This window comes from Salvelinus alpinus, chromosome 12 (genome assembly GCF_045679555.1).
Source record: "Salvelinus alpinus chromosome 12, SLU_Salpinus.1, whole genome shotgun sequence".
NCBI classification, from domain to species: Eukaryota; Metazoa; Chordata; class Actinopteri; order Salmoniformes; family Salmonidae; genus Salvelinus; species Salvelinus alpinus.
The window spans coordinates 57,604,022-57,627,260 of record NC_092097.1 but is presented as its reverse complement, the minus strand read 5'-3'; the positions used below and the strand labels follow the sequence as shown (position 1 = coordinate 57,627,260).

Sequence of the window (23,239 nt, the reverse complement as noted above, 5' to 3'; positions counted from 1 at the left end):
ATGAGTACTGAATTGCATGGCCTCTAAAGGCACACTTAAAAGTGTCCCATACAATATGGGGATCTGCTGTACCTATGTTATGTCTAAAAAAGTCAGTTATAAATTCTTCTGTCCTAGTTCTAAACAATTTATCATCTAGTAGGCTTTGATTAAATTTCCAATATCCTCGCCCACGTGGAAATTCTGTAAGAGTAATATATATGCCAATTATGTGATGGTCCGACCGCATTCTGTCCCCTATCAAACACTTTTTAACTTTTGGTGCCAGAGAGAATGATATAAGAAAGTAGTCAAGGCGACTAGCTTGATTAAGCCTCCGCCATGTATATCTCACTAGGTCAGGGTATTTAAGTCTCCATATATCCACTAATTCCAATATATCCATGACATTCCTGATTTCCTTAAGTGCCTGAGGGTGATAGTTTGTAGTGTGATTTCCTTTCCGGTCCATAGAGGTATTTAAGACCGTATTAAAATCTCCCACTATAATAATAGTGTTAGGGTTAGGGTTAGGGTGTTGCTTGTAGAGTTGATACATTCTTATATATATTGTCAAAGAAGCTTGGATCATCATTATTTGGACCGTATAGGTTAATAAGCCATATATGTTTATTGTCCAATAACATATTTAAAATAATCCATCTACCTTGAGGATCTGTTTGGACAAGTTGCACATTTGGATCAAAGTTATTATTAATTAAAACCATCACCCCTTTTGAATTTCTTTGCCCATGGGAGAAATATATTTCGCCCCCCCAGTTCTTTTTCCACAAAACCTCATCTAAAACTGTTGAATGGGTTTCCTGTAAACAGTAGATATTATAATCCTTCTCTTTTAGCCAGGTAAATACTGATCGTCTTTTCTTATTATCTGCTAAGCCATTACAATTGTAACTGGCTATACTTATTTCACCACTTACCATAATGAGACACACCTTTCAATTATTTTTATCAAAATATATGTTTGTAAACGTCCTATTAAAAAGTAACATAATGATTGAGTGTCTATATAGTTGTACCATGACATTTGCATCTCCACTAAGCAAACCTCCAATTGGTCCCCACTATTCCACCCGCCAAAAGCCCCCATCTCGAGTTGGGTTGTCATCCCAATGCCCGGCAGACCACCCCCGACCCCCCGCATCGCACAGCCCCGGACCGACTGGGATCCATCCTTCGAAAAGTGCACAGAGCACCATCCACCGAACCGAAGCAGATCCATTGCCAAATGCATTTCCATCGCCCTCACCTCGATTTTTATTACATATTGTATGTAGTGTTGTTTTGTATATCATCCTGCCTGTGTGTGTGTGTGTGTGTGTGTGTGTGTGTGTGTGTGTGTGTGTGTGTGTGTGTGTGTGTGTGTGTGTGTGTGTGTGTGTGTGTGTGTGTGTGTGTGTGTGTGTGTGTGTGTGTGTGTGTGCGCGCACTGTACCTGTGTGATGTTGGACAGGCCGATGATATAAGAGACCAGGCAGACGGCAGCGATGAAGAGTTCTCTTCTTCCTCTCAGAGCCCTGGGGAACTCATCCACCAACGCAGTGATGAAGCCCTCCACCGTGCAGAACTACACAGAAGATAAGAAATTAGATAACCCAGCAAACCGGGAACATTCCAAGAACATTAGATTCCCATTAAGTTTTAGTTATGGTTTTATCTAACATTAAGATGGTAACATCCCCAAAAAACATTCAAAGAACGTTTTCGATAACAATCTGAATCTGAAATAGATTTTTGTCAGACTTTTTTTTTGTAATTAAATATCATTAGACTGTTCTCCTAACATAAAACATAACATAAAACAGTTACATCTGTAACACCCACCACAGGACATTCCCCAAACGTTCTCATTAGGTTTCTAGGTAATGTAATAAAACAAAAAGACAAAATGTGTTCTGGGAACGTTCTTGCAACATCAGGCGAATGTTTTATACAAACATGGTATAATCATTACCACAACCGAACCGTTTTTGTGATACGAGACCATTTGACGCAACGTAACAAAATGTTCCGGGAACTTTCACAGAAACAACTTTGGTTTGCTGGGAATACTATACCTCCACAGTAGACTACTATGCAACACATTATATAATACTATACCTCCACAGTACACTACCATACAACACATTATATAATAATATACCTCCACAGTACACTTCCATACAACACATTATATAATAATATACTTCCACAGTACACTACCATACAACACATTATATAATACTATACCTCCACAGTACACTTCCATACAACACATTATATAATACTATACCTCCACAGTACACTACTATATCGCCACAGTACACTACTTTACAACAAACACTCTATTAGATCGATAATACTACTGCATATTAATGGTCCAACACAACACACAACAACACAACAACACAACACAACACAGGACAACACAACACAACACAACAAGACAACACAGAACAACACAACACACAACAACACAACACAACAACACAACACAACACAGGACAACACAACACAACAACACAACACACAACAACACAACACAACACAGGACAACACAACAAGACAACAACACAACACAGGACAACACACCACACAACAACACAACACAGGACAACACAACACAGGACAACACAACAACACAACAACACAACACAGGACAACACAACAACACAACAACACAACACACAACACACAACACAGGACAACACAACACAGGACAACACAGCAACACAACACAGGACAGCACAACAAAAGTCAACACAACAACACAACACAGGACAACACAGCAACACAACACAGGACAACACAGCAAGACAACACAGGACAACACAACACAGGACAACACAACACAGGACAACACAGGACAACACAACAACACAACACAGGAACACAACACAGGACAACACAACAACACAACACAACACAACACAACACAGGACATCACAGCAACACAACACAAGACAACACAACACAGGACAACACAACAACAAAACAGAACAATACAAACACAAACTCCAAATGGCTGTTGTTCCCTCACCTGACTGTCGATTCCCAGCATCAGCAGCATGGAGAAGAAGAGGATCGCCCAGAGAGGAGAGATAGGCAGCTGAGTTACTGCCTCGGGGTAGGCCAAGAACGCCAAGCCAGGACCTGCAACACAACACAGACAGGCAGTTAGAGACAGGATTACGCCTTCCGGTCCTGTTAAAATACCCATATAGGACAGTGTTTTAAAACGTATTTGATGGCCCATAGGTATAGGCAATTTATTTATATATTTTTCACCTTTATTTAACTAGGCAAGTCAGTTAAAAATAATTTATTATTTTCAAAGACGGCCTAGGAAAAGTGGGTTAAGTGCCTTGTTCAAGGGCAAAGCGACAGATTTGTACCTTGTCTGCTCGGGGATTTGAACTTGCAACTTTTCAGTTGCTAGACCAACACTCTAACCCACTAGGCTACGCTGCCGCGATATGCTGAGTTTACACAGGCAGCACAATTCTGATCTTTTTTGTTGTTGTCACTAACTGATCTTTTGACCAATCAGATCAGTTCTTTGGCCAATTAATTTGGCAAAAGATCAGAATTGAGCTGCCTGTGTAAACGCAGCCATAGTAAATCATAGGTAGCCTATGTGGAAGCGCACCGTATACGGTTCCATAGGTATGCTGGAAAGGATATGCTACCGTCTCTATACGGTTCCATAGGTATGCTGGAAAGGATATGCTACCGTCTCTATACGGTTCCATAGGTATGCTGGAAAGGATATGCTACCGTCTCTATACGGTTCCATAGGTATGCTGGAAAGGATATGCTACCGTCTCTATACGGTTCCATAGGTATGCTGGAAAGGATATGCTACCGTCTCTATACGGTTCCATAGGTATGCTGGAAAGGATATGCTACCGTCTCTATACGGTTCCATAGGTATGCTGGAAAGGATATGCTACCGTCTCTATACGGTTCCATAGGTATGCTGGAAAGGATATGCTACCGTCTCTATACGGTTCCATAGGTATGCTGGAAAGGATATGCTACCGTCTCTATACGGTTCCATAGGTATGCTGGAAAGGATATGCTACCGTCTCTATACGGTTCCACAGGTATGCTGGAAAGGATATGCTACCGTCTCTATACGGTTCCATAGGTATGCTGGAAAGGATATGCTACCGTCTCTATACGGTTCCATAGGTATGCTGGAAAGGATATGCTACCGTCTCTATACGGTTCCACAGGTATGCTGGAAAGGATATGCTACCGTCTCTATACGGTTCCATAGGTATGCTGGAAAGGATATGCTACCGTCTCTATACGGTTCCATAGGTATGCTGGAAAGGATATGCTACCGTCTCTATACGGTTCCACAGGTATGCTGGAAAGGATATGCTACCGGTATGGTGGATATATGCCGTCTCTATATGATTTTCTCATAGTTTTTGCTCAGTAGGCTAATGCTGGACATTATATATTATATATTTAGTTTAATATTAGTTCAGTAGGCTAATGCTGGACATTATATATTTATATATTTAGTTTTATATTAGCTCAGTAGGCTAATGCTGGACATTATATATTATATATTTAGTTTTATATTAGCTCAGTAGGCTAATGCTGGGCATGATATATTATATATTTAGTTTAATATTAGTTCAGTAGGCTAATGCTGGACATTATATATTTATATATTTTGTTTTATATTAGCTCAGTAGGCTAATGCTGGACATTATATATTATATATTTAGTTTTATATTAGCTCAGTAGGCTAATGCTGGACATTATATATTATATATTTTGTTTTATATTAGCTCAGTAGGCTAATGCTGGACATATATATTATATATTTTGTTTTATATTAGCTCAGTAGGCTAATGCTGGACATTATATATTCTATATTTAGTTTAATATTAGCTCAGTAGGCTAATGCTGGACATTATATATTATATATTTAGTTTTATATTAGCTCAGTAGGCTAATGCTGGACATTATATATTATATATTTAGTTTTATATTAGCTCAGTAGGCTAATGCTGGGCGTTATATATTATATATTTAGTTTAATATTAGCTCAGTAGGCTAATGCTGGACATTATATATTATATATTTTGTTTTATATTAGCTCAGTAGGCTAATGCTGGACATTATATATTATATATTTAGTTTTATATTAGCTCAGTAGGCTAATGCTGGACATTATATATTTATATATTTAGTTTAATATTAGTTCAGTAGGCTAATGCTGGACATTATATATTTATATATTTTGTTTTATATTAGCTCAGTAGGCTAATGCTGGACATTATATATTATATATTTAGTTTTATATTAGCTCAGTAGGCTAATGCTGGACATTATATATTTATATATTTAGTTTAATATTAGTTCAGTAGGCTAATGCTGGACATTATATATTTATATATTTTGTTTTATATTAGCTCAGTAGGCTAATGCTGGACATTATATATTATATATTTAGTTTAATATTAGCTCAGTAGGCTAATGCTGGACATTATATATTTATATATTTTGTTTTATATTAGCTCAGTAGGCTAATGCTGGGCATACACTACACCACTTCTAAAATCTGAACAACTTGGAGGTGCTCACATTTCCCGATTAACAAATCTTTACCTCCGTCCGCCCTCAACCACAGGATGTGGGTGCTCACATTACACGCTGATTCCCTAGTTGATCCTGCCCGTGCCGACATGCAGACAGCTGTTGTTGTACGTACTAACTGTTCACATTATTGTGTGCAGAAACATCCCAAAAAAAGAGACAGAGGTGCAGAATGGATGGGCAGATGTGACCAATATGGACTTTATATTCTATGTGAGTAATCGGACGTAATAAAAAAAACGTTTAATATTGAAAAGGCTGCTGGGACGTTCTCTCCACGGCTCCACCAGTCAGTCTTCCATTACCCCGGTCCACACGGTGCGTGTTGGGTCGCCACTAGTTACCACAGCCAGGAAATCATAATCATGGCTAAACCCTTCCTATTTCTAAAATATATCTTCTTAAACCCTAACCAACCCCCTGGAGTCGATGTCCAACCACAAGCTAACCAACCCCCTGGAGTCGATGTCCAACCACAAGCTAACCAACCCCCTGGAGTCGATGTCCAACCACAAGCTAACCAACCCCCTGGAGTCGATGTCCAACCACAAGCTAACCAACCCCCTGGAGTCGATGTCCAACCACAAGCTAACCAACCCCCTGGAGTCGATGTCCAACCACAAGCTAACCAACCCCCTGGAGTCGATGTCCAACCACAAGCTAACCAACCCCCTGGAGTCGATGTCCAACCACAAGCTAACCAACCCCCTGGAGTCGATGTCCAACCACAAGCTAACCAACCCCCTGGAGTCGATGTCCAACCACAAGCTCACGAGACTCGTCTGAAGTCGGTACAGCCGATCTTCCAACGTCTGTCTGTAGCGTCTGAACAGGTTGGGCTACACACTACTATGGAAAGGTGAGACTCCCACTGTGGCTCCCACTGAAAGGTGAGACTCCCACTGTGGCTTCCACTGAAAGGTGAGACTCCCACTGTGGCTCCCACTGAAAGGTGAGACTCCCACTGTGGCTCCCACTGAAAGGTGAGACTCCCACTGTGGCTCCCACTGAAAGGTGAGACTCCCACTGTGGCTCCCACTGAAAGGTGAGACTCCCACTGTGGCTCCCACTGAAAGGTGAGACTCCCACTGTGGCTCCCACTGAAAGGTGAGACTCCCACTGTGGCTCCCACTGAAAGGTGAGGCTCCCACTGTGGCTCCCACTGAAAGGTGAGACTCCCACTGTGGCTCCCACTGAAAGGTGAGGCTCCCACTGTGGCTCCCACTGAAAGGTGAGGCTCCCACTGTGGCTCCCACTGAAAGGTGAGGCTCCCACTGTGGCTCCCACTGAAAGGTGAGGCTCCCACTGTGGCTCCCACTGAAAGGTGAGGCTCCTAGGAACATGTATATGTCTAGGACGCCCACAAGCTTCACAAGACTAGTCTGAAGGAAGCCAGGTACCAGTTTAAAAAAGGAATGTAAGTTTGGAGATAGTCAAGTGCCTAAAATAAGGGGTTAAAAAAAACTATATATATAATGATAATAAATATGTATGTATATATACAGTATGTACAGTACCAGTCAAAAGTTTGGACACACCTACTCGTTCCAGGGTTTTTCTTTATTTTTTACTATTTTCTACATTGTAGAATAATCGTGAAGACATCAAAACTATTAAATAACACATACGGAATCATGTAGTAACCAAAAAAAGTGTTAAACAAATCTAAATATATTTTAGATTTTAGATTCTTCTAAATAGTCACCCGTTGGCTTGATGACAGCTTTGCACACTCTTAGCATTCTCTCAACCAGCTTCATGAGGTAGTCACCTGGAATGCATTTCAATTAACAGGTGTTCCTTGTTAAAAGTTAATTAGAGTTAACTTCACCTCAGATTGCAGCCCAAATAAATGCTTCACAGAGTTCATGTAACAGACACACCTCAACATCAACTGTTCAGAGGAGATTGCGTGAAACAGACCTTCATGGCCTAATTGTTGTAAAGAAACCACTACTAAAGGACACCAATAAGAAGAAGACACTTGCTTGGACCAAGAAACATGAGCAATGGACATTACACAGGTGGAAATCTATCCTTTGGTCTGATGAGTCCAAATTTGAGATTTTTGGTTCCAACCGCTGTGTCTTTGTGAGACGCAGAGTAGGTGAACAGATGATCTCCACATCTGTGGTTCCCATCGTGAAGCATGGAAGAGGAGGTGTGATGGTGCTTTGCTGGTGACACTGTTGGTGATATATTTAGAATTCAAGGCACACTTAACCAGCATGGCTACCACAGCATTCTGCAGCGATATGACATCCCATCTGGTTTGCACTTAGTGGGACTATCATTTATTTTTCAATAGGACAATGACCCAAAACACATCTCCAGGCTGTATCAAGGCTATTTGATCTAGGAGGGTGATAGAGTACTGCATCAGATGACCTGGCCTACACAATCACCCGACCTCAACCCAGTTGAGATGGACCGCAGATTGAAGGAAAAGCAGCCAACAAGTGCTCAGCATATCTGGGAACTCCTTCAAGACTATTGGAAAAGCATTCCTCATGAAGCTGGTTGAGAGAATGCCAAGAGTGCGCAAAGCTGTCATCGAGGCATAGGGTGGCAACTTTGAAGAATCTAAAATAGATTTTGATTTGTTTAACACTTTTTTTTGGTTACTACATGATTCCATATGTGTTATTTCATAGTTTTGATGTCTTCACTATTATTCTACAATGTAGAAAATAGTACAAAAATAAACTTTTGACTGGTACTGTAGTTTCCTGATCTGTGTCATCTCTCTCAGATACAGGACAGACACTTCAGAACAAACTTCCTTTAGATAGTCCTAAAACATATCTGTTTATCCATGTAGTGAATCTGTTATTCACTGCGTTTCTATTGGCTAATAGCAGTAAGGCCAAATTCAATGTTTCATCTGAAAAAAATATATGTATATATATTGATACCTAAAGGGGTCCTAAAACTTAAAATCAAATAGCTAAATGATCCTTGGTATGACCATCTTTAAAAAAGTTTGTCGTTTTTCACCTTAGACGTGAAAATTTGTCTGGGATGGCGAAAATGTGGCGAATTCGTGGCGAAATTGTGGCGAAATCGTGTATGCATGGCATCAATGCTGTATTGTTCCATTAAAATCCATATCAATAGTGAACGGTAATTACCTGAGGCTGCTACTTCTATTATAGGTCTCTTAGTCACGTTGGCCATGAAGCCCACAATGGAGAAGATGACTAAGCCAGCGAACATGCTGGTGAACGAGTTGATGCAGCACACAATGACAGAATCTCTGCAGGGAGATGGAGAGAAAGACAAAAAAGCATGGATTGGAATGGCTGTTGTCACACTGATATGGAAGGCCTTATCAAACCACAGCACATTTGCTTTGGGAGGGAGGGAGGGAGGGAGGGAGGGAGGGAGGGAGGGAGGGAGGGTTTTGCATTCTATAGCCGAGCCGTACTGCAATGTCAATTAATTGGCCCATTCATTTTTAGAGATGGGGTATTTGTTCGTTCATTGCCAGGATATAAAATGTAGAGAGACAGAGATGAAGTGGCAGCTGACAGATGTGTTCTCTCACACACACACACACACACACACACACACACACACACACACACACACACACACACACACACACACACACACACACACACACACACACACACACACACACACACACACACACACACACACACACACACACACAGCAGAATCCATTGACATAGGTCCACACATCATTGGCAGAGGCAGAATATAAGCCGCAGTAAAGAGCTGGATTGAGTGGTATTAAAGATATATAAACCTACCTGTAAACATTATTATTGAATGGGTTGTAGCTTCCCAGAGCAATCAGTGATCCCAGCCCCAGCCCGTAGGAGAAGAAGATCTGAGTGGCAGCATCCAGCCACACCTGACAAGAACAGAGAGACAGAGAGTCATAACACACTGCAAGTCAAAACGCACTGCAAGTCAAAACGCACTGCAAGTCAAAACGCACAGCAAGTCAGAAAAAAATGTATATTCAAAACACACTGCAAGTCAGAACAAACTGCAACTGAAAGCATCACACGTAGCAATCAGCACACATTCTCCCTCTGTATCTGTTCACTGATAAAGGCTAGCTACCTCTGTATCTGCTAACTGATAAAGGCTAGCTACCTCTGTATCTGCTCCCTGATAAAGGCTAGCTACCTCTGTATCTGCTAACTGATAAAGGCTAGCTACCTCTGTATCTGCTAACTGATAAAGGCTAGCTACCTCTCTATCTGCTCCCTGATAAAGGCTAGCTACCTCTGTATCTGCTAACTGATAAAGGCTAGCTACCTCTGTATCTGTTCCCTGATAAAGGCTAGCTACCTCTGTATCTGTTCCCTGATAAAGGCTAGCTACCTCTGTATCTGTTCCCTGATAAAGGCTAGCTACCTCTGTATCTGCTAACTGATAAAGACTAGCTACCTCTGTATCTGTTCCCTGATAAAGGCTAGCTACCTCTGTATCTGCTAACTGATAAAGGCTAGCTACCTCTGTATCTGCTAACTGATAAAGGCTAGCTACCTCTGTATCTGCTCACTGATAAAGGCTAGCTACCTCTGTATCTGTTCCCTGATAAAGGCTAGCTACCTCTGTATCTGCTAACTGATAAAGGCTAGCTACCTCTGTATCTGCTAACTGATAAAGACTAGCTACCTCTGTATCTGCTCACTGATAAAGGCTAGCTACCTCTGTATCTGCTAACTGATAAAGGCTATCTACCTCTGTATCTGTTCCCTGATAAAGGCTAGCTAACTCTGTATCTGCTAACTGATAAAGACTAGCTACCTCTGTATCTGCTCACTGATAAAGGCTAGCTACCTCTGTATCTGCTCACTGATAAAGGCTATCTACCTCTGTATCTGTTCCCTGATAAAGGCTAGCTACCTCTGTATCTGCTAACTGATAAAGACTAGCTACCTCTGTATCTGCTCACTGATAAAGGCTAGCTACCTCTGTATCTGCTCACTGATAAAGGCTAGCTACCTCTGTATCTGTTCCCTGATAAAGACTAGCTACCTCTGTATCTGTTCCCTGATAAAGGCTAGCTACCTCTGTATCTGTTCCCTGATAAAGACTAGCTACCTCTGTATCTGTTCCCTGATAAAGACTAGCTACCTCTGTATCTGTTCCCTGATAAAGACTAGCTACCTCTGTATCTGTTCACTGATAAAGACTAGCTACCTCTGTATCTGTTGCCTGATAAAGGCTAGCTACCTCTGTATCTGCTAACTGATAAAGACTAGCTACCTCTGTATCTGTTCCCTGATAAAGGCTAGCTACCTCTGTATCTGTTCCCTGATAAAGACTAGCTACCTCTGTATCTGTTCCCTGATAAAGGCTAGCTACCTCTGTATCTGTTCCCTGATAAAGACTAGCTACCTCTGTATCTGTTCCCTGATAAAGACTAGCTACCTCTGTATCTGTTCCCTGATAAAGACTAGCTACCTCTGTATCTGCTAACTGATAAAGACTAGCTACCTCTGTATCTGTTCCCTGATAAAGACTAGCTACCTCTGTATCTGTTCCCTGATAAAGACTAGCTACCTCTGTATCTGTTCCCTGATAAAGACTAGCTACCTCTGTATCTGTTCCCTGATAAAGACTAGCTACCTCTGTATCTGTTCCCTGATAAAGACTAGCTACCTCTGTATCTGTTCCCTGATAAAGACTAGCTACCTCTGTATCTGTTCCCTGATAAAGACTAGCTACCTCTGTATCTGTTCCCTGATAAAGACTAGCTACCTCTGTATCTGTTCCCTGATAAAGACTAGCTACCTCTGTATCTGTTCCCTGATAAAGACTAGCTACCTCTGTATCTGTTCCCTGATAAAGGCTAGCTACCTCTGTATCTGTTCCCTGATAAAGGCTAGCTACCTCTGTATCTGTTCACTGATAAAGACTAGCTACCTCTGTATCTGTTCACTGATAAAGACTAGCTACCTCTGTATCTGTTCCCTGATAAAGACTAGCTACCTCTGTATCTGTTCCCTGATAAAGACTAGCTACCTCTGTATCTGTTCCCTGATAAAGACTAGCTACCTCTGTCTCTGTTCCCTGATAAAGGTTAGCTACCTCTGTATCTGCTAACTGATAAAGGCTAGCTACCTCTGTATCTGTTCCCTGATAAAGACTAGCTACCTCTGTATCTGTTCCCTGATAAAGACTAGCTACCTCTGTATCTGTTCCCTGATAAAGACTAGCTACCTCTGTATCTGCTCCCTGATAAAGACTAGCTACCTCTGTATCTGTTCCCTGATAAAGGCTAGCTACCTCTGTATCTGTTCCCTGATAAAGGCTAGATACCTCTGTATCTGTTCACTGATAAAGGCTAGCTACCTCTGTATCTGCTAACTGATAAAGGCTAGCTACCTCTGTATCTGCTAACTGATAAAGACTAGCTACCTCTGTATCTGCTCACTGATAAAGACTAGCTACCTCTGTATCTGCTAACTGATAAAGGCTAGCTACCTCTGTATCTGTTCCCTGATAAAGGCTAGCTACCTCTGTATCTGTTCCCTGATAAAGACTAGCTACCTCTGTATCTGTTCCCTGATAAAGGCTAGCTACCTCTGTATCTGTTCCCTGATAAAGGCTAGCTACCTCTGTATCTGCTAATTGATAAAGACTAGCTACCTCTGTATCTGTTCCCTGATAAAGACTAGCTACCTCTGTATCTGTTCCCTGATAAAGGCTAGCTACCTCTGTATCTGTTCCCTGATAAAGACTAGTTACCTCTGTATCTGTTCCCTGATAAAGACTAGCTACCTCTGTATCTGTTCTCTGATAAAGACTAGCTACCTCTGTATCTGTTCCCTGATAAAGACTAGCTACCTCTGTATCTGTTCCCTGATAAAGGCTAGCTACCTCTGTATCTGTTCCCTGATAAAGACTAGCTACCTCTGTATCTGTTCCCTGATAAAGACTAGCTACCTCTGTATCTGTTCCCTGATAAAGGCTAGCTACCTCTGTATCTGTTCCCTGATAAAGACTAGCTACCTCTGTATCTGTTCCCTGATAAAGACTAGCTACCTCTGTATCTGTTCACTGATAAAGACTAGCTACCTCTGTATCTGTTCCCTGATAAAGACTAGCTACCTCTGTATCTGTTCCCTGATAAAGACTAGCTACCTCTGTATCTGCTAACTGATAAAGGCTAGCTACCTCTGTATCTGTTCCCTGATAAAGGCTAGCTACCTCTGTATCTGTTCCCTGATAAAGACTAGCTACCTCTGTATCTGTTCCCTGATAAAGACTAGCTACCTCTGTATCTGCTAACTGATAAAGGCTAGCTACCTCTGTATCTGTTCCCTGATAAAGGCTAGCTACCTCTGTATCTGTTCCCTGATAAAGACTAGCTACCTCTGTATCTGTTCCCTGATAAAGGCTAGCTACCTCTGTATCTGTTCCCTGATAAAGACTAGCTACCTCTGTATCTGTTCCCTGATAAAGACTAGCTACCTCTGTATCTGCTAACTGATAAAGACTAGCTACCTCTGTATCTGTTCCCTGATAAAGACTAGCTACCTCTGTATGTGCTAACTGATAAAGGCTAGCTACCTCTGTATCTGCTAACTGATAAAGGCTAGCTACCTCTGTATCTGTTCCCTGATAAAGACTAGCTACCTCTGTATCTGTTCCCTGATAAAGACTAGCTACCTCTGTATCTGTTCCCTGATAAAGACTAGCTACCTCTGTATCTGTTCCCTGATAAAGGCTAGCTACCTCTGTATCTGTTCCCTGATAAAGACTAGCTACCTCTGTATCTGTTCCCTGATAAAGACTAGCTACCTCTGTATCTGTTCCCTGATAAAGACTAGCTACCTCTGTATCTGTTCCCTGATAAAGACTAGCTACCTCTGTATCTGTTCCCTGATAACGGCTAGCTACCTCTGTATCTGTTCCCTGATAAAGACTAGCTACCTCTGTATCTGTTCCCTGATAAAGACTAGCTACCTCTGTATCTGTTCCCTGATAAAGACTAGCTACCTCTGTATCTGTTCCCTGATAAAGACTAGCTACCTCTGTATCTGTTCCCTGATAAAGACTAGCTACCTCTGTATCTGTTCCCTGATAAAGACTAGCTACCTCTGTATCTGTTCCCTGATAAAGACTAGCTACCTCTGTATCTGTTCCCTGATAAAGACTAGCTACCTCTGTATCTGTTCACTGATAAAGACTAGCTACCTCTGTATCTGTTCCCTGATAAAGACTAGCTACCTCTGTATCTGTTCCCTGATAAAGACTAGCTACCTCTGTATCTGCTAACTGATAAAGGCTAGCTACCTCTGTATCTGTTCCCTGATAAAGGCTAGCTACCTCTGTATCTGTTCCCTGATAAAGACTAGCTACCTCTGTATCTGTTCCCTGATAAAGACTAGCTACCTCTGTATCTGCTAACTGATAAAGGCTAGCTACCTCTGTATCTGTTCCCTGATAAAGGCTAGCTACCTCTGTATCTGTTCCCTGATAAAGACTAGCTACCTCTGTATCTGTTCCCTGATAAAGGCTAGCTACCTCTGTATCTGTTCCCTGATAAAGACTAGCTACCTCTGTATCTGTTCCCTGATAAAGACTAGCTACCTCTGTATCTGCTAACTGATAAAGACTAGCTACCTCTGTATCTGTTCCCTGATAAAGACTAGCTACCTCTGTATGTGCTAACTGATAAAGGCTAGCTACCTCTGTATCTGCTAACTGATAAAGGCTAGCTACCTCTGTATCTGTTCACTGATAAAGACTAGCTACCTCTGTATCTGTTCCCTGATAAAGACTAGCTACCTCTGTATCTGTTCCCTGATAAAGACTAGCTACCTCTGTATCTGTTCCCTGATAAAGGCTAGCTACCTCTGTATCTGTTCCCTGATAAAGACTAGCTACCTCTGTATCTGTTCCCTGATAAAGACTAGCTACCTCTGTATCTGTTCCCTGATAAAGACTAGCTACCTCTGTATCTGTTCCCTGATAATGACTAGCTACCTCTGTATCTGTTCCCTGATAACGGCTAGCTACCTCTGTATCTGTTCCCTGATAAAGACTAGCTACCTCTGTATCTGTTCCCTGATAAAGACTAGCTACCTCTGTATCTGTTCCCTGATAAAGACTAGCTACCTCTGTATCTGTTCCCTGATAAAGACTAGCTACCTCTGTATCTGTTCCCTGATAAAGACTAGCTACCTCTGTATCTGTTCCCTGATAAAGACTAGCTACCTCTGTATCTGTTCCCTGATAAAGACTAGCTACCTCTGTATCTGCTAACTGATAAAGGCTAGCTACCTCTGTATCTGTTCCCTGATAAAGACTAGCTACCTCTGTATCTGTTCCCTGATAAAGGCTAGCTACCTCTGTATCTGTTCCCTGATAAAGACTAGCTACCTCTGCATCTGCTAACTGATAAAGACTAGCTACCTCTGTATCTGTTCCCTGATAAAGGCTAGCTACCTCTGTATCTGTTCCCTGATAAAGACTAGCTACCTCTGTATCTGCTAACTGATAAAGGCTAGCTACCTCTGTATCTGTTCCCTGATAAAGGCTAGCTACCTCTGTATCTGTTCCCTGATAAAGACTAGCTACCTCTGTATCTGCTCACTGATAAAGGCTAGCTACCTCTGTATCTGTTCCCTGATAAAGGCTAGCTACCTCTGTATCTGTTCCTTGATAAAGACTAGCTACCTCTGTATCTGTTCACTGATAAAGACTAGCTACCTCTGTATCTGTTCCCTGATAAAGACTAGCTACCTCTGTATCTGTTCCCTGATAAAGACTAGCTACCTCTGTATCTGTTCCCTGATAAAGACTAGCTACCTCTGTATCTGTTCCCTGATAAAGACTAGCTACCTCTGTATCTGTTCCCTGATAAAGACTAGCTACCTCTGTATCTGTTCCCTGATAAAGACTAGCTACCTCTGTATCTGTTCCCTGATAAAGACTAGCTACCTCTGTATCTGTTCCCTGATAAAGGCTAGCTACCTCTGTATCTGTTCACTGATAAAGACTAGCTACCTCTGTATCTGTTCACTGATAAAGACTAGCTACCTCTGTATCTGTTCCCTGATAAAGACTAGCTACCTCTGTATCTGCTAACTGATAAAGGCTAGCTACCTCTGTATCTGTTCCCTGATAAAGACTAGCTACCTCTGTATCTGTTCCCTGATAAAGACTAGCTACCTCTGTATCTGTTCCCTGATAAAGGCTAGATACCTCTGTATCTGTTCACTGATAAAGGCTAGCTACCTCTGTATCTGCTAACTGATAAAGGCTAGCTACCTCTGTATCTGCTAACTGATAAAGGCTAGCTACCTCTGTATCTGCTCACTGATAAAGACTAGCTCCCTCTGTATCTGCTAACTGATAAAGGCTAGCTACCTCTGTATCTGTTCCCTGATAAAGGCTAGCTACTTCTGTATCTGTTCCCTGATAAAGACTAGCTACCTCTGTATCTGTTCCTTGATAAAGGCTAGCTACCTCTGTATCTGTTCCCTGATAAAGGCTAGCTACCTCTGTATCTGTTCCCTGATAAAGACTAGCTACCTCTGTATCTGTTCTCTGATAAAGACTAGCTACCTCTGTATCTGTTCCCTGATAAAGACTAGCTACCTCTGTATCTGTTCCCTGATAAAGGCTAGCTACCTCTGTATCTGTTCCCTGATAAAGACTAGCTACCTCTGTATCTGTTCCCTGATAAAGACTAGCTACCTCTGTATCTGTTCACTGATAAAGACTAGCTACCTCTGTATCTGTTCCCTGATAAAGACTAGCTACCTCTGTATCTGTTCCCTGATAAAGACTAGCTACCTCTGTATCTGCTAACTGATAAAGGCTAGCTACCTCTGTATCTGTTCCCTGATAAAGGCTAGCTACCTCTGTATCTGTTCCCTGATAAAGACTAGCTACCTCTGTATCTGTTCCCTGATAAAGACTAGCTACCTCTGTATCTGCTAACTGATAAAGGCTAGCTACCTCTGTATCTGCTAACTGATAAAGGCTAGCTACCTCTGTATCTGTTCCCTGATAAAGACTAGCTACCTCTGTATCTGTTCCCTGATAAAGACTAGCTACCTCTGTATCTGTTGCCTGATAAAGACTAGCTACCTCTGTATCTGTTAACTGATAAAGGCTATCTACCTCTGTATCTGTTCCCTGATAAAGGCTAGCTACCTCTGTATCTGTTCACTGATAAAGGCTAGCTACCTCTGTATCTGTTCCCTGATAAAGACTAGCTACCTCTGTATCTGTTCCCTGATAAAGACTAGCTACCTCTGTATCTGTTCCCTGATAAAGGCTAGCTACCTCTGTATCTGCTAACTGATAAAGACTAGCTACCTCTGTATCTGTTCCCTGATAAAGACTAGCTACCTCTGTATCTGTTCCCTGATAAAGACTAGCTACCTCTGTATCTGTTCCCTGATAAAGACTAGCTACCTCTGTATCTGCTAACTGATAAAGACTAGCTACCTCTGTATCTGTTCCCTGATAAAGACTAGCTACCTCTGTATCTGTTCCCTGATAAAGACTAGCTACCTCTGTATCTGCTAACTGATAAAGACTAGCTACCTCTGTATCTGTTCCCTGATAAAGACTAGCTACCTCTGTATCTGCTAACTGATAAAGGCTAGCTACCTCTGTATCTGCTAACTGATAAAGGCTAGCTACCTCTGTATCTGTTCACTGATAAAGACTAGCTACCTCTGTATCTGTTCCCTGATAAAGACTAGCTACCTCTGTATCTGTTCCCTGATAAAGACTAGCTACCTCTGTATCTGTTCCCTGATAAAGACTAGCTACCTCTGTATCTGCTAACTGATAAAGACTAGCTACCTCTGTATCTGTTCCCTGATAAAGACTAGCTACCTCTGTATCTGCTAACTGATAAAGGCTAGCTACCTCTGTATCTGCTAACTGATAAAGGCTAGCTACCTCTGTATCTGTTCACTGATAAAGACTAGCTACCTCTGTATCTGTTCCCTGATAAAGACTAGCTACCTCTGTATCTGTTCCCTGATAAAGACTAGCTACCTCTGTATCTGTTCCCTGATAAAGACTAGCTACCTCTGTATCTGTTCCCTGATAAAGACTAGCTACCTCTGTATCTGTTCCCTGATAAAGACTAGCTACCTCTGTATCTGCTAACTGATAAAGGCTAGCTACCTCTGTATCTGTTCCCTGATAAAGACTAGCTACCTCTGTATCTGTTCCCTGATAAAGGCTAGCTACCTCTGTATCTGTTCCCTGATAAAGACTAGCTACCTCTGTATCTGCTAACTGATAAAGACTAGCTACCTCTGTATCTGTTCCCTGATAAAGGCTAGCTACCTCTGTATCTGTTCCCTGATAAAGACTAGCTACCTCTGTATCTGCTAACTGATAAAGGCTAGCTACCTCTGTATCTGTTCCCTGATAAAGGCTAGCTACCTCTGTATCTGTTCCCTGATAAAGACTAGCTACCTCTGTATCTGCTAACTGATAAAGGCTAGCTACCTCTGTATCTGTTCCCTGATAAAGACTAGCTACCTCTGTATCTGTTCCCTGATAAAGACTAGCTACCTCTGTATCTGTTCCCTGATAAAGACTAGCTACCTCTGTATCTGTTCCCTGATAAAGGCTAGCTACCTCTGTATCTGTTCCCTGATAAAGACTAGCTACCTCTGTATCTGTTCCCTGATAAAGACTAGCTACCTCTGTATCTGTTCCCTGATAAAGACTAGCTACCTCTGTATCTGTTCCCTGATAAAGACTAGCTACCTCTGAATCTGTTCCCTGATAAAGACTAGCTACCTCTGTATCTGTTCCCTGATAAAGACTAGCTACCTCTGTATCTGTTCACTGATAAAGACTAGCTACCTCTGTATCTGTTCCCTGATAAAGACTAGCTACCTCTGTATCTGCTCACTGATAAAGGCTAGCTACCTCTGTATCTGTTCCCTGATAAAGACTAGCTACCTCTGTATCTGCTCACTGATAAAGACTAGCTACCTCTGTATCTGTTCCCTGATAAAGACTAGCTACCTCTGTATCTGCTCACTGATAAAGACTAGCTACCTCTGTATCTGCTCACTGATAAAGGCTAGCTACCTCTGTATCTGCTCACTGATAAAGGCTAGCTACCTCTGTATCTGCTCACTGATAAAGGCTAGCTACCTCTGTATCTGTTCCCTGATAAAGGCTAGCTACCTCTGTATCTGCTAACTGATAAAGGCTAGCTACCTCAGATTCCTTGAGCTTTTCAAAGTTGGGCGTGATATAGAAGAGGATTCCATCGATGGCTCCGGGGAGAGTGATGCCACGGCAGAAGAGGATGAAGAGCATGACGTAGGGGTACGTGGCTGAGAAGTACACCACCTGAAACAGGGAGGGAGGGAGACTCTCGTTAGAATGTAAAACAATGGAATTATGCAAACACTGACTTCAAGGGTGAATGCACTTCCTGTTGTGGCCTAGTTTTGAAGACTGCTAATTAATTTATTGCAGTGGGCTATTTTCAGGGTGACACAGTGCTTCTTGGTAGTCTTAAACAAATCTACTTCGAAACAAAAGTATACACCTCACACCCATGGTTATCAGAAGACACCCGTACCCTTTGTTTTAAACTAGGCAAGTCAGTTAAGAACAAATTGTTATTTTCAACGACGGCCTAGGAACAGTGGGTTAACTGGTCTAGGAACAGTGGGTTAACTGGTCTAGGAACAGTGGGTTAACTGGTCTAGGAACAGTGGGTTAACTGGTCTAGGAACAGTGGGTTAACTGGTCTAGGAACAGTGGGTTAACTGGTCTAGGAACAGTGGGTTAATTGGTCTAGGAACAGTGGGTTAACTGGTCTAGGAACAGTGGGTTGACTGCCTTGTTCAGGGGCAGAATGACAGATTTTTACCTCGTCAGTTCGGGGATTTGATCTTGCAACCTTTCAGTTACTAGTCCAACACTCTAACCGCTAGGCTACTTGCCACCCACCATGCTCAATATAGAGTTAAAAGGTATTACCTTTTGAGTTTGCATCACAATATTACACTTTATATACCTCACAGAAGACTGAAATATAACACAACCGTTTGAAATAGAAACATCGGATTTTCAAAGCATTTTATTTTATTAATTATGAAAAATATGAATAACATTCTACCCATGAGGGCGATTTGGTCATTTGTCTGCAGGCTACGAAAGGCCATGACTGAAGCCAAATGAGAGTTTGGTTTTGGGGGGTGGGGGGGTTGGTTTGATGTGGGTGTATTATGTTCTCATATCGTACCTTTGTAGTTACTGTTGTTTGTCCGTCCTGATTCAACGTAGCAACAACGTAGTCACTTCTTTTAAAATAGTCCGTAGCTAGCAGGCACAATTAAGCAGCCAGGCCACAATCAGCTTATTAAGTCACTGGCGAGTGGTGACTTGTGTACTTGTGTACATTTTGTACAACTTTCTCACTATCTATTACCAGAGTGTGAGTCTGTCTAGCAGTGTTTCATATGCTGGGCATGCTGGATCAACCCCCAAAATCCAATATGGCGGCCAAAACCCAATATGGAGGCCAAAATCCAATATGGAGGCCAAAACCCAATATGGGGGCCAAAACCCAAAATGGAGGCCAAAATCCTATATGGCGGCCAAAACCCAATATGGAGGCCAAAATCCAATATGGCGGCCAAAATCATATTACAAAACAAGTTGCAGTTGGGATACACGTGTGGCTTTGATCGTCTCAATTCTTATTTTGCCCAGAAAAGTAGCAGACTTGAGTGATTGACACTATCAAACACATCAGCAAGTGACCACTCCATATAAAGGGCTTCGGGCCAAGGGTTATTTCAACATAGCATTGGTGACGTGTTATGTAAAAGTCTGAAGCGCTGCGTACTGGCCAAGTCTATGTCACTGTCTTGATGTTCTGGCCGCTATGATTGGATAGAGCACAACCAGCTGATTACAGTAGAGGGCAACCAGCACAGCTGCTTCTCTCATGTCAGTGGACACTGGACACAAGTGGCATGATCCTACTCCGTACCCAACCCTCTAGTAAGTCGTGACGAACTCACTTACAAAACTCGATTTTGGACAGGACTGACTTTATGACCAAAATTATCATTTTTTACACTTTGAAGTCAATTCCCGACACTAATATGAATGTTTCTGACTCATAACGATGCTACGTTTAAAACAAGACAGGTTGCTTCTAAGTGGCAGTTGACCTTTAACAGATGCATTTAATTACTTAACACTCATTATTAGAGACAAGGCCCAGGCACAGATTAACTGTCATGTTTTTCCAGTCAAAGGTTTCTCTATTCTTGAGCCATGCCTCCTACTTTTGGAAATAAGCCAGGGGGGGGGGCATGCTGGATTAACCCCCAAAACCCAATATGGCGACCAAAATCCAATATGAAGGCCAAAACCCAATATGGAGGCCAAAACTCAATATGGAGGCCAAAATCTAATATGGAGGCCAAAATCCAATATGGCGGCCAAAATCCAATTTGGAGGCCAAAACCCAATATGGAGGCCAAAATCCAATATGGAGGCCAAAATCCAATATGGAGGCCAAAATCCAATATGGCGACCAAAATCCAATATGGCGGCCAAAATCCAATATGGAGGCCAAAATCCAATATGGCGGCCAAAATCCAATATGGCGACCAAAATCCAATATGGCGGCCAAAATCCAATATGGAGGCCAAAATCCAATATGGAGGCCAAAACCCAATATGGCGGCCAAAACCCAATATGGCGGCCAAAATCCAATATGGAGGCCAAAATCCAATATGGCGGCCAAAATCCAATATGGAGGCCAAAACCCAATATGGAGGCCAAAACCCAATATGGCGGCCAAAATACAATATGGAGGCCAAAATCCAATATGGAGGCCAAAATCCAATATGGAGGCCAAAATCCAATATGGAGGCCAAAATCCAATATGGAGGCCAAAACCCAATATGGAGGCCAAAATCCAATATCTCTCTGTCAAGATTCCCCCGGTGGGTTTAGCATCTTAATCCCAAAATCTATAAATTTGGTCAGTTACCTTCCCAGTCCAGGCGACACCTTTCCAGATACAGAAATAGACGAGGACCCAGGCGATGGCCAGCGTGATGGCGAGAGGCGCTCTGATTTCCCCGGGCTTCTCCAGACCGTCTGTTAACTGGTGCATGTTACGTCTATAGGACGACACAATCAATCAACCAATCTACCAGTCAATGGAAATGTATTTTATAAATCCTCTTTCAACCCCATGACTTATTTATTTATTATTTAGGAACAAATGTATAGATTAAAAGGTCAAGTTTTTAGTAACACTGCATGGTCCAACCACAGCCAAAAAACAACAACAAAATAACACTTAATAAAAAATACTTGTTCTTACTCCCAGAATTCCTGAACAGCGCTGGTGAGGTTGGCAGCGTTCAGGGTGCTGTAGTTGGTGTAACAGCGCTCTGTGTTCCAAGAATTTCCACATGATTGCCATGGTAGCTCCTGCAATAACAAAGACAGGTTTTTCTCTCTCTCTCTCTCTCTCTCTCTCTCTCTCTCTCTCTCTCTCTCTCTCTCTCTCTCTCTCTCTCTCTCTCTCTCTCTCTCTCTCTCTCTCTCTCTCTCTCTCTCTCTCTCTCTCTCGTCTGTCTGTCTGTCTGTCTGTCTGTCTGTCTGTCTGTCTGTCTGTCTGTCTGTCTGTCTGTCTGTCTGTCTGTCTGTCTGTCTGTCTGTCTGTCTGTCTGTCTGTCTGTCTGTCTGTCTGTCTGTCTGTCTGTCTGTCTGTCTGTCTGTCTGTCTGTCTGTCTGTCTGTCTGTCTGTCTGTCTGTCTGTCTGTCTGTCTGTCTGTCTGTCTGTCTGTCTGTCTGTCTGTCTGTCTCTCTCTCTCTCTCTCTCTCTCTCTCTCTCTCTCTCTCTCTCTCTCTCTCTCTCTCTCTCTCTCTCTCTCTCTCTCTCTCTCTCTCTCTCTCTCTCTCTCTCTCTCTCTCTCTCTCTCTCTCTCTCTCTCTCTCTCTCTCTCTCTCTCTCTCTCTCTCTCTCTGTCTCTCTGTCTCTCTCTGTCTGTCTGTCTGTCTCTCTCTCTCTCTCTCTCTCTCTGTCTCTCTCTATCTGTCTCTCTCCCTCTCTCCCTCTCTCTCTCTCTCATTTTTGTAAATGTTGCCAATCTCTTTCAGACGTCATGCACCTCATTTGTTGAAGGGCTAATAACAGCCAAATTCGATATCTTGGAATTAACTACGCATACAAGAAACAATATATCTTTATGATCAAACTGCCCCGACATTTGCAATGTCATACCACTTAAAGATATTCATTTGGGAAATGTGTTTTCCTTTTTTTAAACCTTCAATGACTTCATTCATCTTTTTTTTTAGTACCTGACTATCATACTCACGGTAGTAAAGGAGGACCACAAATAGTATATGGCCCAGGCAATGATGACAATGTAATAAATATTTAGCCAGAAAGAAAGCACTGCAGCGGCCAGACCAACACCTAGAAAAGGGAGATTAGGAATGAGGTATTTATATACTGTGATTTAATACAAAATATAGATATAATAGCATCAGCTAAATATAAAGTTTGATCTGTTAAAACGATCGGGACAGGAGACATGCTGGTCAAACAGCAAGAAGAGTATTTGAGAACAGCTATTTGTCTTATATAACGTGATGTATTTCCGGT

At 42.1% G+C, this 23,239-nt stretch overlaps 1 protein-coding gene across 1 annotated transcript in view; it reads right to left on the bottom strand.

Annotated features, from left to right (window-relative positions):
- The window catches only part of slc6a1b (solute carrier family 6 member 1b), a 49,779-nt gene that overhangs the window by 22,355 nt on the left and 4,185 nt on the right, over nucleotides 1–23,239 (bottom strand). The window contains exons 4-11 of the mRNA XM_071336925.1: nucleotides 22,950–23,050; nucleotides 21,947–22,056; nucleotides 21,608–21,740; nucleotides 18,802–18,936; nucleotides 9,375–9,478; nucleotides 8,730–8,854; nucleotides 3,020–3,132; nucleotides 1,436–1,567 (exon numbers count right to left, since the gene is read on the bottom strand). Coding sequence (XP_071193026.1) covers nucleotides 1,436–1,567; nucleotides 3,020–3,132; nucleotides 8,730–8,854; nucleotides 9,375–9,478; nucleotides 18,802–18,936; nucleotides 21,608–21,740; nucleotides 21,947–22,056; nucleotides 22,950–23,050 — 953 coding nt within the window. The remainder of the gene's footprint in view (nucleotides 1–1,435; nucleotides 1,568–3,019; nucleotides 3,133–8,729; nucleotides 8,855–9,374; nucleotides 9,479–18,801; nucleotides 18,937–21,607; nucleotides 21,741–21,946; nucleotides 22,057–22,949; nucleotides 23,051–23,239) is intronic.